Genomic DNA, 17,299 nt, shown 5'->3' on the forward strand with positions numbered 1-17,299 from the left:
GTGGGCTGTGGTTTAACTACTTTGGACTGGATCCTGTCTTTGAGTTGATCCTGCAGCCTCACTCAGCCATGCTGAAGATTGGCCTCCACTACCCTGAAGCGAAGGTCTAAACCTTGTAATTGCCGGCATGAGTGTTTGTAGGAATTGGCTGGGCAGGCTAGASGGGTGATGACACCTTGGGGCAGGGACCAGATCTTGCACGGTCCCACCCAGCCCTGCTCATTGGTGGCTCTTTGGATGGAGCTRCGGGGGCTGTTGTGGCAGCGTGTTGCAGGAACCAGGGTGGGGCTGGCAGGCAGGAAGGGTGGTCTGGTAGTCCAGGGGCAAAGTGCCAGGCTTGCTGGGTGCCAGCACTCTTTGAGGGTTGTTGCTTGCACAGAGCCCTGGGGAAAGGGGCGATCTTCCTTCGTCTAGGGGGCCACTCCTAGCTGACAGCTCTCCGTGTGCTGCGATCGTGGGGCTGGGGAGTGCCATGGGCACTTCAAGGCTTTTGCTTCGTGCAGAGTTAGTGTTGGTACCTACTGCTGTTGCCACCTGGCTGCAGGCTGTGCAATCTTGTGTCTTCTAGCCCTCTGCAAGTGCTGTTTTATCTTTCGGTGTGGGAGTTAGAGGCATGCAAGCTGTGATGTCTAACTGCAGCCTTGTCACTAATGATAGTGTTTCAGTTATGGCACTCTAAGAATAGGTGAGGCAAACACAYAGGGAGAGGTGTTATCTTTTACTAGATCGATTGATATAGTTAGGAAAAGTGGGCTGGCTTTTGAGTGCCTAAGACTGCCAGTGGCTTTGACACAGCAATGACGTGTCAAAGTGAACATGGAGCGGTACAGCCTGGTTCTGCCCAGAGCTGTTGCTGCCTGTGCTTTGCTTGATGTCTGCTCTGCCTCGGTCAGACCTGAAGAAGGCCTTGCGTTTGCCTGAAGCTCTTCTACTTCTTCCAGCTCTATCAATTTGACTAAAAGGAGATAGTACATCTCTGAAAATACTGCCTTTCTTTCTCTCTTTAGGTCAGCGTGGGTGATGGCTTGAATGATGACAAGGTGGTGGCCCTGATGGAGCTGTTCTCGGACARTCAGAAGGCAGCTGGGGCTATGGTGCATAACTGGAGTGGGTTTCTCTGGTGGGTTTATGACAGTAACAAACTGGAACTGGAACATACCCTGGTTGCCTGAATCAGCATGACAGTGCTGTGTTTCCATGTGGTACTGTGCTGTTCAGGAGCACATAATTAGTTTAATTATGGACCTAGCCCAGGGACTTGTGAGTCTGACTGTGGCTCAGGTGATTTCAGCAGTGCTYGGTGCTGTACACAAGCAGAAAGGCAGGAGATGCTCCACTGGTTTGTACAGAAATGTGCCCTGTTTGGTTTTTGTCTGTATGTTTTGTTTTTAAAATAATCACTAAATCATCTGCCCTGTGAGGAACGGCTGCGAGATCTGGGCCTGTTCAGCCTGGGGAAGAGAAGACTGAGGGGGGATCTTATCAATGTGTACAAGTACCTGAAGGGAGGGTGTCAAGGGGATGGGGACAAAGTCTTTTCAGTTGTCCATGTGACAGGACAAGAGGCAATGGGCAGAAACTGAAGCACAGGAAGTTCCGCCTGAACGTGCGGGGGAATTTCTTCCCTGTGAGAGTGACGGAGCACTGGACCAGGTTGCCCAGAGARGTTGTGGAGTCTCCTTCTCTGGAGATATTCAAGGCTTGTCTGGATGCAACCCTGTCTACCATGCTCTAGGTGACCCTGCTGAGCGGGGAGGTTGGACTAGATGATCTCCAGAGGTCCCTTCCAACCTTACTGATTCTATGATTCTAAATCACAAATCTTCTCTCTCTGGACAAAGCCATTTGTCTCCTGTTGAACAGTAACCTTTTATTTGCTTATGTTGTGTAACAGAGATCAAGGGCRTATTTACTTCTGATAGCCAAAATTTCACCCAAACAAGTACGTTGCTTGTCTAGGTCTTTCTTCCTCATTAAGTGATTAAATTCCAAGGAAAGAAAAGGATTTATTCACCAGGAGACCGAGTTTTCCATGCTATTCTTGGCCATGGAGTGCAAGCTCCAACAGATTTAGTACTGTGTGTCCTGGAGGTGAAAACAGTGCTCTGAGGGTCTTGCCTCTGACCGAGTAATTGCATGTCAGGAACCTGTCAAGCCTTGCTGTGCTGCTAGCTCACACTTCACGTGGTTGTTTATAGTTTTGTAATCATGAAAGCAAGAGAATTTATTCTTTTTTCCTCTGTGCTTAGTGGTAAGCTAGGCTGTTCCTGCCTCCACCTGATGTTGAAGGAGGAGAGATCCTAGGAGAGGTCCTTGGCTGTACATTAAGACGTGCCTTCAGAAAGGGAGATACTGGCTGGTTTAATGTGAGTTTTCAGATGCCCTCTGTTGCGTACTCTTGTTTGAATCTGGGATCGAGCCTTGYTGGCAGGGGCTGTGTTCACATGGAGTGCAGAGGACAGTTTTTGGCCTTGAAGATGTTACAAGTTGTGTTTATACCGCAGGCCCTGTTTTTTGTGCCAGTCAACAGGAGACTTTTCCATATACTTCACTGGGCTTGAACACCAGAGGTGAGTGGAGGGCTAATGGGAGTGAGGAAGAGATGACACAGATGATTTAAAAAAAAWTTTTTTTTCTTCCCTCCTGTATCATTTTTGTGTAATACAGCCATGGTGTTAGCAACACAGGAGAGAGTAAGCACCCCTCCAGAGCCTGGGTTCAGAGAATATAATTTTCTTGGAAGCAAAATGCTTTTAACTTGCAGCATCAGAAACCCTCCATTTCGGGGCATGCTCTGCACTTCAGCACATCTGTGTTTCCCCGGAACGCTCTGTGTGTGCACGTATACACTGTATGTATCTATGTGTACGTAAGGATTTGCACATACGTTCATAGCCCTGAAAGCACTGCTGTCTGCAGTAGAATAGCTGGGTGATTTGCTGGCATTAGTGGGGTTTAGTGTGACTCTGGTTACTGTGAGTGAATGGGCTGAGAACACTCTGTTCCACTCTCCCCACACGCTTCCTTGTGCTTTTGGCCCTTCCATTTTTCCTCTTTTTTTTTTTTAGTATTCTAGCTAGTTATTTTGAGATGTTTTCAGTGGCTGTTAAGTGATTTCTGGGCAGGTGATAGGTGGATTTGCATGCTCTGATCTAAAAGCCTTCTTTGAATATACTGTGGGATGTTGCCTTCCATAGGGGAAAGGTGTACAGGGTTCCCTGGCCCAAATTTAGACATCTGTGAGGTGAACATCTCTGGTTCTGCTAGACTTTCAAGTTTGAAGTTACATCACTAAGGAGCCAAAGGAGGAAGCTCTCCAGCTCCGAAGTAAAGATTCTGCAGCYGAAGTATCTGCCTTGAACTGATCTGTGAAGGCTTTATGGCTTCTGACTTCTGAGTCTGCCTCCAGATTATTATTGAGGTCCATTGGAAGAGCTGTGTTTGCTGCGTGAGGCAGGCTGCTGTTGTGGGTGGCTTTCGTGGCGCTCGTTAGAGCATTACTTCCGGCAGGTAGGATGGTGAAGGTGAGCAGGAGGCCGCATGTGTGCRTGGCCTTGTGTTTGAACAGAGTTGTATCCGTTTCTGTCACTGTATGGTGAAGAAATGGAGGTTGGAAGTAGTTGGCAGCTTCTGTGAGCACTTAACATTCCTGATTTTCATTTGTCTTTGATCTCACTTGGAGTAATTTTACTCCATTCTGATCCTTTCCCTTGAAAGGACTTTTATCTCATTGTCAGCCTTGCTAATTTAATGTAGTGTTTTGAACCAGACCTCCTCCTACGTTTCCCGAGCCTGGAAGGTATTTCTTCCTTMATCAGGGAGTGTTTATACAGTCCTTTGAACATCTTAGGACTAGAGTCATAGTGGATTGTTGTTGTTGTTGTTGTTCAAACACCAAGTCCAGGTTCTGGGCCCTGCTGTTTCAACCTCTGTACATGCAGAGGGCCTGTTCCAAAGAGCTAGCGGTATTTTGGGGCCAAAGTGGCAGTCGGGAAGGCTGGATGATTTGGAGTAGGTCTGCACTCCCCAGAGCAGCCTGGTATCAGGGGATCCATTTGCCCCAGCTTAGAAGCCTCCCAGRGCTGTCTTAAATGATAGGCAATGATGGATTGTCACGTGTCTGACCAAGGTTTTTCCAAGCTGACCTTTGTCATGGTCTTCTGCCAAGTGCTCAGTGTGAGCCAGTCTGCAGCCTTGATGGCTGTGAGTATCTCTGGGCTTTTTGGATGGCTCCTTGGTCTAGAAATATTTCTAGTGGTCCTGGAATAAAGAGCAGCGGTTTGAGTATGGTCATGTAGCTCTCACCATCACACGGATAGTGTATAGCTTGGCAGTGCAGTAGATGTTTGCAAGTAGAAACATTGATACCCTGGGGATTGGTTGCTCTAAACRCTGTTTGCTGTTTCTGGGCAGATAATAGGGTCGGAACATGTTTGCAGGAAAGGAGTGACTATTGTACTTCAAAGATGTTTACTGGCATGAAGGCATAAAAGAGGACAACTTCTTCCTATTAATAGCCAGTGAGATTTTATTGTCAGTATCAGCTCCGTGACTGCACTAAATACTGATGATAGGAACAGACTCTGGTCCCTCTTGGAGGTGAGGAGGAGCCTTTGATCCTTGTCACCTTAATAAGCATGTTCCCAGGCTGTGGCAGAACAGTTGCCAGCAAGGGTCTGATTTCAAATGCGTTTTCTTCAAATGGTTGCTTCGCCTCCCTTGATATAGGAGAGAGACTCTTGAACCAGGCTGTCAGGCTAGGCTGTGGGTGAACTCTGTAGTCTGGCACTGAGTTTTGTAATTGGCCCYTTTTTTTTTCTAACTTAATGGCTAAAAGCTTGGATCCCAGGTAGGTTTTGACTTTAGAGAAAGGCATTTAGAGGTGTTTAGGGATATGCAGACATCTTCATATTTTTTAAAAAAACAACCATTTCTTCTGTTTTGGTGCAAAGTAYGGAGCTGTCTGTTCTTGCTCCACTGCAAGTCTGTTGAGCTGATTTTTAGAGGACTGGAGTTGGAGAGGCTGATAATTGCTTCTTGCCAGTCTGTGCGGGTGCTGGAAGCTGCGCTGCAGATCTCTGCTCTGTTCCYGGCTGCCTGAGCTAACCAGCTATACCTTCTCATTCCTCCTTTTAAAGAGGGGCATTTTCAGCAAAATGCCATTTAGTTACAGACTGAAGGAAATGGAAAATAGAACATAAATATGGGCTGTTGCCCAGAGTGATGAGCAGGAGTGCCTGGCTCTGGATGTGTGCCCATGAAGGAAGTGAAGTGGGAAGGACAACGTGGGTGTGAGGTGGCCTAGGGCAGCTGGGCCACCTGGCTGTGTGGAGCCAGATGTGCAGAGCCAGCTGTGGGGCTCCACRTGGCAGCACCCAACCAGGCCTGCAGCCTTAACAGAAGGTCTGTAATGAGGGATGATAAAAGYAGGTGAAGAGAAGTAGCCCCATGCCACATACCTCAACCTTTCCCTTGGTGTGCCTGCCTCCAAAGAGCTGTTGTATAAGTACAGGCTGATGAAACATGTCTGATGTAACATGCTGCCAGGAGCAGCTATTATTGGGAGGACCCTTTGGTGAAGTGTCCTGAGATGCTTCTCCACGGATGGGTGTTCTCACATAGGTTTTGCTGCTCAGGGTTTGCCTCCTGTCCTTATTCATCTAAGTTTTCTCAGCTTCAGACTGCTAACCTGTTCTTGGGTTTGGCTATGTCATCTTCTGCACATACATTTATTGGTAAATTATGTGCTTAATTTCTTCCTGTTTCGTACGGTATTTCGTAACAGATGTCTTGGATGGAAGGTTTCCAGTGACATTGTCAGTTCAGAGCACTTGGTGCAGCCTTTCAGCCTCATGTTCCCCTTACTTCTGGTATCCTGTAGAGCCAGTTAAGTAAGTTTTGTAGCTTGCTGTGGCCCTCAAAGGGCTAGTCTTCCAAAGGAGAAGTGATAGAGAATGTGCAGAGCTATCCCTACAGCAGCGTCTTTGGTAACAGTCCCTACAAAGTGGCATTCCTCAGCTTGCTCCCAAGCAATACCTGTGCTGCCTGAGGTGGCCAAACCGGAGATWAGCTGGCCCAGACTGTGCTAACCGCCAAATCCAGATACTATGCTTCAATGTATTCAGAATCCAGCTCCCCACATGGTGGGAATAACCGGATCTGAGCTTGATGGCGCCTGCCATTCCCTGCTGCACCTCCTTCCTGCAGATCACGAGCTAGCAGCACAATAGGAGCATCCAGGCGGGTAAGCTGCAAATCCAGGGGCTCGCAGGCCGCTCCGTGTTGGCGGCGGCTGCCCCTTTGCAGGGAAATACAGTGCGTGGATATTGTGCTGGCTGTGCAACATTGTGCGCTCTGCGCAGCCACGTGTAAAATGTGCCTCTCTGCGTCCTCCAGGATTTGACGTAGGGGCCTGGGGGAACGGCCCCTTGCAAACTCGGCCGTCCGTTACGTTATCCCACACTGGCTCTCTGGTTGACAAGTTCATGTGTGCAGAGAGCCCCAGGACGCTGTCTCCTTGGTTCTTAGTGCTGATGACTGAGGGGATCTGAAGTGGGGTGTTCACCAGGAGGAGAGCAAATGCCTTATCTATGTCCTTGTGTGATGAGTTGCACAGAGCCCATCAAAGGCACTGAGGGAAGCAGGAACCCAGGGTCATCCCATCTGTCATTCAGAAATGAGCTGAGGTGCCCAAGTGCCAGCTGTTGTGTCTCTATGCTTCCTCTGACCTCCGTGGAAGGAGTCTCATACCCACCATGGGCAATCACTCTCTCAAGGGAGAGCCCTGCGTGCCCTTGGGCTCCTAACCTAGACATCCCAGGGAAGTTAGGGAGCGSTTGGGGCAGGGTCTGTTCTGTCCCACAGCAATGGCAATAAACATGCAGGTGGAGGACACGTAGGATTTGTGTGTAGYCTGCTTGTCACTGAAGGGACACAGCCTGCCAGTGTCAGATTCTCGGTGGTCTGACTGGGGGCTGCATTTCACTGGGCTGGTGCAAACAGGGATGCTTATAGCAGCACTTGCTGCAGATCTGACACGCTTGCTGCTCCACAGGCTTCAACAGGTACTGAATTAGCCATGTGCATGGGCAGGGCTAGACCCTTCCTTTCAGGGCACCTGCAGTTCCCAGCACACGCCTCAAATAATTCCATCTCCCTGCATGTGTAATTTTGCGTGTCATTGCCCCTAATTGCATGCTTAACACACACTCCTTTAAAATACAGCCTTTTTATCAGCAGTAGGTAGTAGCAGGTTTAATAGGGTGTTTGAATTCCTATAAAATTAATCTGTAGCCTTCTGCGATAGGAGACGGGCAGGGAGCCATGTGGTTCATATCCAGTGTTGATAAACTTGTTATAGAGGCAGGAAACATTTTTGATTGGAGCAGTGACAAAATAATTTGGAGCAGAGCCATAAAAAGAGTGAATGGTGATGGTTTGAACACAGCGGAGATTGAAATTGCTGGTGTGTGGAAGCAGCRCTGCCAGCTAACATTGACTTAGTGTCTCTGGAGAACTCTAACAGCAAATGCATTTTATTAATGGCAATATTCTTTTAGGAAATGCTGAGCCTTGTTTCAGAAGTGGAGCTCTCCTATGAGTATGTGGGTTTGGAAGGTGGCCAGACTGAGACCTGTTCAGCTTAACTTGTTGCTGGTCTGGCCTCTGCTTGCAGGAGGCAGCCTGCTTTAGGGCATGTTCTGGGTGAGACATGGTGCAACTCTCTCTTGGTCTGTTGGTTTGCAGCTGGAATAACTTTTATTTTGTAGAGGSAGAGCCCTGCTTGCATTCATTCTGGATTCAGCTATATTGCATAAAACACTTAGAGAAACAGATCACATTTTTAGACATTCTTCTCGTGTCTTTCCTGTCATAGGAGATGCTGGTCATCTAGCAGGGCTGAATTTTGTCTGTAATCYCTGATCACATTCATGGAGAACTGTGCTTCCTTTGCTGTGCAAAACTGGGACATGATTAACCAAGCAAAGTAACCCTTAAGGAAACAACTATCTTTTCTTTGCAGGGAAGCTGTTGGAAGGGGATTCTCTGGAGCTGAGCTGTAGTGCTGGTCCTGCGAAGGTAATATTGGAGCCCAACGAAGTCGTGGTTTTGGGCTGTAACGTGGCCCCTGTTGAACAGGTGACCAATATCACGTGGAAGAAGAACGGGTTTCCTTTAGTGGAGCAGGAACATCTGCACGTGCTTCCGAATGGATCACTCTTCATCTCATCCCAAGCTGTGGCAAAAGACAGCAAATCTCCTGAGAGGGCCAGCGCTGAGGGTAATTACTCCTGCGTGTCCCACGGCTCCCTAGGGGCTGTCACCAGTCAAACAGCTGCAGTCAGATTTTCAAGTAAGTGTCCCCTCCCTCCCCACCTCGTGCTTAGACAGACAGTCTGCCTCCCAGAGAGTTTGGACTGAAGTGTCTGTGATGTGCAGTTCTGTTAGTAATGTGTAGGTGGGATCTGGGATCATCCACGTATAAGATGTGCTGTCTTTCTCCTATCCCTCTATTAATATCCTGTGTGATTCTACCAGGTAAGTGTCATGAGCTGCAAATTAAAGACAGGATCCTCCTAACTCTCCAAAAGCCAGTGCTTGCTTTTTGTGGAGAAATCAGCACCTTGGAGCCCAGCTTACAAGAGGTAATGATTGTCCCACTGATGAACTGGATGCAGCCATTATCCTTACATGTATCAGAGCTGCCTTGTGACTGCTGCTGTTCCCTAATTCCTGCTGCTCTGAGCCTYCAGCATCCGGCTTGGACCATCACTCTGTAGGAGCAAAAGTTCCCAGTAGTGTGCTGCTCAGGCCATTCTTCATCAGTTACTGCKTTTACTCTGCTCAAAGCTTGAGTGTTTGAGGGCTGTGCTGGTTGGGCAGAACTGGCCATGCCAGCAGGTGACGGTGTGGTATATAGAGGAATGCACCTGTGTAACTCACCCGAGGCAGCTGGATGGGACTGGTTGTCTTTGGAACMGGACAGCTTGTTTTGGTGTGCTGTCCCATCTAAACCCCAGAGGCAGCACAAGAGAGCCTGCAGCTCTGTCYAGGTCAGGATCTGCCTTGAGAGAAGAGTGTGAATACACTGATAAAAGAGTTATCTCTGAGAGATGGTCAGGTGGACGTAGGTGGCCACTCAAGGGGCAGAAAGTGCTAGACACAGGCAGACTATGTGCAGGTGGGTCAAGTTCCCTTTTGTCTCTGCTCTCAGTAGCTAACTTGGATCATAACAAGTCTCTAGAGGCATCTTCTGCTCTGCCCATTCATGAGGTCTGGTGACTTTGACTTTTAGCACATCTGAATGTGGTCTTGTGAGAACGATAAAGACTGTGAAAGTAGCTGGGACTGAGGCTCCGAGGGAGGCCTCCGGGTCTTTCTTCTGTACTGCGGGGTCCTGACAGACACRATGTTGCGTGTCTCCCCGTCTGATGCCTTTTCTTTGTGAAAGCTTAGTGCTGACTTCAGCACAGTGAGTAGCGGAAGACCAGGGGCTTAATCTTTGGCAACGCAATCTCTGAGCAGAACCGAGGCTGGTGGCTGTAGCGAGCAGGAGTGTTGTGGCTCTCTGTGTGCCTAGTGGAGCCTAGGGAGGTGCCAGGGTCCAAGCTGGGACAGACACACTGAATTTTAGTTCTCAAACATACCCCGTTAAAGCACAGTACTGCTGATTTCAGGTTTGGGCGGGAAGCAGGTAGGCTTTCCTTCCTGTTCTGTAATACCTGGGTGCCAGCAAGAGTGTCCCCAGCATGGAGGCATGTGAACAGCACTCTGCTTTTTGTGTGTGTTGTGCCAGGGCAGAGAGAGCTGACCCTCAGATGAGGAAATCCTTTGTGCATCAGCATGGTCTGAAATGCCTGCTACAGGATGCTCCCCTCTCACAGAGAACAAACTGGACCTGGSTGCTGGACTTGTGCTCCTGGGCAGCTTTCTGCCATTGTCCCTATCTGCGTCTGATGAATCCTGCCAGGCCCCACATGGCTGAAAAGGACACAGAGTTCCTGGCCTGCATGGTTCACTTTCCTGAACTCTGGGGCAGCTTGGCTGTTCCTATCCTTGAGTTTCTGACAGTGCTTTTGAGTGGGACTGTCGGTGTCAGAACTGCGAAAGAGGGGGTTTGAACAGAAACAGGCAGGCAGAGCAGGGTAACCTTTCCTGGCACCTCTTTGCTAATCTGAAAGTTCTTCTCCGGCAGTCCGTGTTCCTGGTGCTGGGCCTGAAGAGCACGGCTGCAAATGAGCCGATCAAATGATGTCTGGCATGCCATGCTGCGACAGGCTGGTCTGGCCCTGGATAAGCTGTTCGCTCCTGCGAGGAGCTGAGAGGGAGCTGGGAAAGGGCTCTGGACCCTCCTGCACTGGGTTTGGTCATGTATAGCCTTGCTCTGTGTTAGCTCTTGTGCATGAGCTGATGTACTGTGAGCAACTTCCAGGCCACCATCTGTCTCTCCTGGGCTCCCTYGTGAGCAGGCTCAGTGAAGCTTGGGAAGGAGCCCAGGGGGGACTTGGAGAATTTGATGCTGAGCAAGGAATGGTGAGACCAGGGCCGAGCCAGACGTCGGCAGTGCTCTCAGTAGCTGGTGAACGCAGTAGGTACCAGTGGGGTTTACTCAGATGTTCCCACAGGCAGAATTTGCCCCGTCTCAGTGTGATGCRAATCTCTGAACTCGAAGGGGGAACTCCAGACGTTGAAGAGCAACATGAGGCTGGGACAGACATGTCTGTCTACGTGACAAAGAGTCGGTGGCTCTGCTTGGTGTCAGGACTGTCTTATGAGGTGAATATCTGTTTATAGTAGAAGAGATGAAAGGAAGGGTTCTTCAGTTCAGGATGCCTTTCGTTTTAGTCACAGAGAATGGCACTACATGGTCTGAACTGCTGAATCTTTGTGCAGCATCCAAGCACAAATTCCCTTGTATTCCAGAAATGGCTCCTGGAATTATTTTAAGGGTATGAGTGTCAATAAATGATTTATTGACCTAGCAAACAAGTAAGGTTAGAAAATAATGGAAATGCAGTACCCCTTCTCTTTAGAACAGTGACCTTTGTAAACTGTTGATGAATGCAGCTGCACAGCAGATCATGGGAAACAAGCCTGAAAAGTTTTGTTTCCCATTTAGAGAAACTAGGGCTGAGATGCATTTGCCCTTGCCCAAGGCTGTCCTAGGTGAAGATGCAGACTGGATGTCCTGACTCCAAGAGCTGGGCTCTATGCACTGCGACATACATAGTTTTCTGGTACCGCATGCGGGGGCGGGGGTCTGGCCAAGTATATATTTCAGTCTSTGAGCATTGCTGTAGAAATCGGTGCTCCTGAGAGGGGATGAAGTCTTTGCCAGATCATGGCTCTGTGTTTGGCCTAGACCTTTGCAGTGACTCTTCTTCTCTCTCTTTTTTTTTGTTTTGTTTTGTTTGTTTGTTTGGCTCAGAAAATGTTTGGCATGCAGCACTTGCAGACTGCTGGTGCCCTTTCCCTCCTGCCCCTCCTTTCCGTAGGGGTTTGCAGTGCTGCTAGCAGTATTTCGTTACACAGAGGGAGYCCTGGCAGGGGGCTCTAACAGGGCGCTGGATGGATGGAGTCAAGGCTCCTCCGCACAGATACTGTTTGGATAGCTGAGAGACTTGGAGCAGAGTAATCATTATTCTAGGTGGATTTACTCAGCTACTCTTGCCCCAACCCTCAATGCTCTGAATTAGGATATATTTGCTTTTAGGGGCTACCTATGTTGAAGCTGGCACCATGTCTCTTGCCCAATTGCAACAGTTACAGACCTGGGTTTACTATCTGGTGCCTGGTGAGTGAGAATGGTGGGAGTGTCTCATAAACAGGAGATTGACTTAAATTGCCTTTTTTCCTCCTCCATTCTCCCAGCTCTGAGGTTGTTTCATAGGAGTTTAGGTGATGCATCTCTCTATCCTATCCTCGGTTTCTCCCAGGAGCAGGGAATTTCAGGTGAACTGTCTCCAGCTTCTTCCCCGCTGTGTACTCATATGTCTCCTTTTATTACCATCTGCATGGGGAAAGTGCTGCTTCCGTGGCACACGAACGCACCTGACATAACACTGGCCTCTAAATGGAGAGCAGCGAGGGAATTGATTAATGAAGTGCATCTCCCACCGCATTTTGTTTTGTGGGTTGGGCAGAAGCACTTGCTACATTAGCATTCAGCTGGTGCAAATGAGGATTTTAAAGGCTTCCCCCCACTTCYTCCAAAGCTGGTGAAATACAGTAATCCATCTGAAGTTGTTTACATGTAGATGGAATTATTCTCCGTACTGATTGCCTTGGGCACTGCCGATCGATACCAGGCAGTAGAAGAAAGCCTGTTTAGCAGGTGAGATATAGAAGCCCTACAGCCAACTTSTGCTCCCTATTGGCAATGCATCTCCTGCCTGAGCTGGAGATCCTGAGCAGGGAAGGTGGCCTTCGGTGCACCTTTGTGTGTTGCAGCTACAAATAGGGTTACTTGGTACTCATAGTGTCAGGACATCTCCTGAGGCTTTTCATAAGTTTATTCAGTTTTTTTGACTTGGCTGAGCCCCACTGCAATCAGTGCAAAGACATTTGGACCGAGCCCTGTGCACCTTCCCTGAATGCAGATGCCAAGCCCGTTGGGGACCTGCGGGTAAACTCTCCTCGTATCTGCCCATGACATGCTTAGTCCCTGGCAACATCATTCCTTGGCACGTGCAGGAGGTTGTGGGCCAGTCATTTTGTGCATCTCCTGCCTTTCTCAGTGCTGCTTCTATACTGTTAGACACAGCTGCTGTGTTTCAGACTTGCAGGAGTCTACTTCTCCTTCGCGATAGCCCTGAAAGCTGCAGGCAGCTCTGGCATTTCCATGTGTGAGGGCTGATAGCTCTCCAGCTGAGGAAGGGGAAAGTGTCAGACGAAAGTGAGTCAGGAGGCTGAGAGAGCCTGATCAGAGCAGACAGACTGTCTCGGTGGTGAGGTCTGGGAGTGACAGAGGTTGGGCAGTGTGTGCAGGGCCGGCCGGCTGATGGGCTGAGGGGGACTTCTGGGACGTGGGCTTCTGGAAGTGATCAGTGAAAGGGAGTAAAACGTGGGCAAAAATGGTGCGTCTTGTGTTACGGTAGCTGCCAAAATGCATAGGCTTCCTGTAGCATGCACAGACGTGATGATGATGATAAACCCGTGCTYGATCAATGCTGCTGGCCTCAAAGGAAGTTCAGGAACTGCGAAGAAACATTCAGGTGGCGCGTACGGGGTGCAGTCCCTCACTGGGAGCGCAGGGGACAGCGGCRGGTAGCTGCTTGGATAGCCAAACAYGGCCAAAGCCGTGGGAGGAGGCCTGGGGGCTGCCCGCTCGAGGCAGCGGGTGCAGACCTGCGAGAACACAGCGACTGGCGGGGACCAGCACCCAGGTCCTTTGGTGACCTGATGTCTCTGCCACATCAGTGGCTACCAGGGAAACCTGAAAACACTTCCTTTCAGTGTGTCCTGTGCGCTCAGCTCGTTCCGTCTTTGTTGGATTTTGATGCCAGGTAGCAAAGGTGTGACATGACGGCACCTTGTGGCTCCCTGCTCTTCGTTCCCTGGCTTCCCCACGTGCCACCGGGTCACAAGCCGGATCACGAGCCACATCTCGTGGCGCTGGCTGTGGAAAACCAGGAGTGAATCTGTGACGATTCCTGGTGTGAGCATACATGTTAAGTGAATAGCTGTTTAGGCCCATTAATTAAGTTTRCAAGTTTTGGAGCCATGTGCACTCCAGAGTGGAACTACCGGGGTGTTATTTTAGTTGTGGGAAGGTGTAGCTTTCTACCTGTTAATAACTACATTTGWGAAGATTTGTTAAAGCTGTTAATTTCATTTAAACATTTTGTGCGAGGGAGGTTCTAGAAAATTACAGTAATTGTGGCTGTCAGRTGAAGACGTTTGCTGTGCCTGGAGGGAATGGGCTTGTATTGCCTTTCTGCTGGCAGCGGCTAATCGTGCGCGTTGGTGATACGCAGCGTGTTACTATGACTGGAGGTAGCGGGAGGGTGCGCGGGAGCGGTGCTGGTGCTCGGAGGGGCCCCGGGGCCGGAGCAGGAGTAAACGTACGCCTGCTTTTGTGCTCCCCTTGCCAAAGGAGAGCTTCTCTTCAGTGCGTGTCTGTTGGCCTTTAAGGGAAAGGCAGACTGGGATTTGCTCTTACTTTAAAGGTTTACTTGTTTTATGGATTCTGTACTGCTTACACTGTGGGTTGGGTGCACAGGTGAGTTGAGGGCCTGTGGTGGTAGGCAAGGCCGAGCTGGGGATCTCAGTGTTGCCTCTTACCAGTTTGGCAGGAAACTTCCAGCAGATAAATGGGACTCCGTGCTGGAGCCCTAGTACTTGGGAGGGTGACTTCCACCCCCCTCCCCACGTCGCACTGCTGTTCCTCTCCAGGTGTGGATCCATACCAGCCTGTGCGCAGGCTCTGGGCCATCTCGAGGTGAGACTTCTGGATGGTTCAGATGCCGCCCCAGGTGAACGGGGAACCGACCCTCGTGAAGAGGGTCCGAGCAAGCCCTGCGAGGCTGAGCTGGGCAGCACGAGTCATTGCTGCCGTATGGCTCTGCAGACTGAGCCCAGTGTCTGGCTCTGCCTCCATCATGCTGCGGGGCTGGGGCGAATCCCCTCCGTGACTTCTGGGCACGTTTCCCGTCCCTCCCTCTGTCCTGTTCAGAGCTGGGTTGTCTGGGTGGCATGTGTCATCTTGTGGGGGAGGGGGGCCTGTAATTGCCCCCACCTTAGAAATACCTAAGAATAATCTCAAAAGGTATGAAGGGGACAAGTCTGTAGACAGGGAATCTGGTAGCAAAGCGCTGTGGGAGAGAGCAGCCAGCCAGTTTCAGAAGGCCGAATTCCTTGCATAGACGGCATTTTCTGCCTGGGGTGTAGGGTTGCTGGCTGGCAGTCTTTGCAAGCTCGGAGCCTCCCSTGCGGCTCAGGCTGACGGGAGAGGGGGAGGGTGCTGTGTTTCCCCATACTGCAGTCRCCTCTGGGCTCGGGGCTAGAAGCCYTGGCACACACGGCTTAACTCCAGCTGGGTTTAGCATGTCAGCGTGGAGGGAGCTGCGCGCTCCATTCCTGCGTGCGCAGAGCGTAGTGCTTTGGCATGTTGCTTATGGCAATTTGCTGTAATGCTCTTCACCTTCTCACCTGCAGTGGGTAATTTTTACTGAGTGGCCTATTAAGGTGTTCAGAGTAATCAGTGAAACAGGGCTGGGAGGTTTTCTGTGACTTAGGATGTTTTTGAAAGCTAAACCTTAGCTGAGGAGTTGGAAAATGTTGGGTATGTTTCTGTTGTGTTTCCCTCTTCCCCTCAAGCATCTTCCTGCCTCTCACCGTGAACACCTCTCACTTTGCAGTACTTCTGCAGTAATTTCTCCCGTCAGAACATGGTTTGGGGAGGAGAACAGATCAACTTCAGTGTTCCTGTGGCCCTAGAGTGAGCAGCATATTGGAGCCTGCCGTGTGCTGCCTACAGCTCTGCCTGGACTGGTCTGGTCTGTAGGTGCCAGGCACAAACTGCCTTCTCCGATGCACCCCTGTGCCTCGCTATGGGATGAGAGGAGGAACACGAGGGGGCTGCGTCACGGCTCCTGGCTGGGGTGGAGGATTTCTGCGCAGCAAGAATGAGTCTAGGTTTCTGCCCGAGATCCCAGGTTTCTGTGCAGTTCTGCATCAGGAAAACCTTTTCACCCTTCTTACCTTGTTTTGATTTTGCTTTCTGGGYGCTATCTTGCTCCCTCCTTCCCCAGTCGGTGCCTGGCCTGGGGAGGCTGCAGGCTGTTTCTTTCAAAACTTGCAGGGCTGTTTTTTTTTGATATATTTTATTTAGTGTTTCCCACTACCCTGTCCTGATCCTGTAAAAGGGAGATGACCAAGCTGATTGGGCTCTGCATCCCGCCCCAGGAGTTATCACAAGAAGGCACCCAACAGACAAAACAAGATTTCCTGAGCTTTTACCAGGGCTGAATCTTCTGCATCTGCTGAGYTCTCCTGGGTAGCTACCACTCAGCTTGGGAGATGTGGCTGTTCCTGCATGCCGCTCAGCACGAGAGGGACTCTGCACTCCTTAATCATGGCCACCATTTAGTCACATTCCTGCACAGCCTAACGAGAAGTCTGTCACGGGTGCAGATCTCGGCTGTTCGCTTTTGAAGAGCCGTCCTAGAGCCCAGCGCGGCAGGCCGATAGGGCTCGGTTGAGGATGGGGCAGGATTTGGTTCTTGGCAGTGAATTTCAAGCCTGTAGATGCAGGTTCAGCAGGTGACGGGGGAATTGGTTTGGGACACGAGAAAAATGGGAGAGGGAGCAGAGATGCCTACGGATTTCACTTTTTTAGAGGGGCACCTGTCTGCATGGCAAAAATGTTCACTAATGGAGGAGGATCATAACCTTTATGGTCTCTCACCTCAGTGTCCAGCACTGGCAGCCCATGGGCAGTTGTTTAAAGTAAAAAACTTGCTTCTGGCCCCATCTGACTTTGTTCATTTTCTTGCCCTGTTTTTAATTTCCTGTGGCTGCAGGAGTGCCACAAATCAAGGGAGAAGTCTCATCTGTCAGGGTAGTAGCATTTTCCYTTCTCTTTTTCTCATTCTGCATGTTCTTCCCAAAGTGCACTGTGAAGCCAAATGGAGCAAATGAACAGAGAGAAGCAATGTAGGAGAGCAACTGGCAAAACCAGCTAATTGCTTGTCTTCTCTCACACAGTTGCCTCCAAGGAGAAAATGAGGCAGAAGCAAATTTGCACATTGAAATGTTTCAGTTACTGTTCTAGGACTAGAGAGGGCCTGTARGGCATAGAGAAGTGAAGAATTACATTTCAGGCTGTCTTTTAATAGAGAAAGGGGTTGCTCTTAGCTTGTGCATTGTAATTGTTTGCATTTCGCAGCAACTGAGGTATTAACTTCCCTTCTTTTCTTCTTTCTCCCAGCCTTATCACGCTTTTTCCAACAGCCAGAGTCGCAGATAGTGGAAGAAAATGGCATGGCCCGGTTTGAGTGTCGCATTGAAGGACTGCCCTCCCCGGTCATCACATGGGAGAAGGATCACGTAGCAGTTCCAGCAGAGCCCAGGTGATACCCTGATTGTTTTCCTGGCTTACTGGCTTAGCTTAAAAAAAAAAAAACAAAAAAAACCCACACCAAATCTGACCATGTAGGAGACAAAATATCTTTCATAAAAATGTAGAATGAAGAGAGGAAAAATGGATCAGGTTTGGACCTGAAAATCACGTGGTGTAAGAGCAGGTATTCAAGGGATCCGCACAAATGGGTCCGTAAAGCACCAAAGGGAAACAAAT

The 17,299-nt window shown here is 49.7% G+C and overlaps 1 protein-coding gene across 2 annotated transcripts in view; it reads left to right on the forward strand.

The window, feature by feature from the left end:
* The window catches only part of IGDCC4 (immunoglobulin superfamily DCC subclass member 4), a 106,970-nt gene that overhangs the window by 28,774 nt on the left and 60,897 nt on the right, over nucleotides 1–17,299 (forward strand). For both annotated transcript variants that reach the window (XM_085308582.1, XM_085308583.1), the window contains exons 2-3: nucleotides 8,024–8,353; nucleotides 16,931–17,072. In XM_085308582.1, the coding sequence (XP_085164708.1) occupies nucleotides 8,024–8,353; nucleotides 16,931–17,072 (472 nt within the window). The remainder of the gene's footprint in view (nucleotides 1–8,023; nucleotides 8,354–16,930; nucleotides 17,073–17,299) is intronic.

Source organism: Rhea americana, unplaced genomic scaffold, assembly GCF_003343005.1.
Source record: "Rhea americana isolate MKP2758 unplaced genomic scaffold, rheAme1 scaffold_28, whole genome shotgun sequence".
Classification (NCBI taxonomy): domain Eukaryota; kingdom Metazoa; phylum Chordata; class Aves; order Rheiformes; family Rheidae; genus Rhea; species Rhea americana.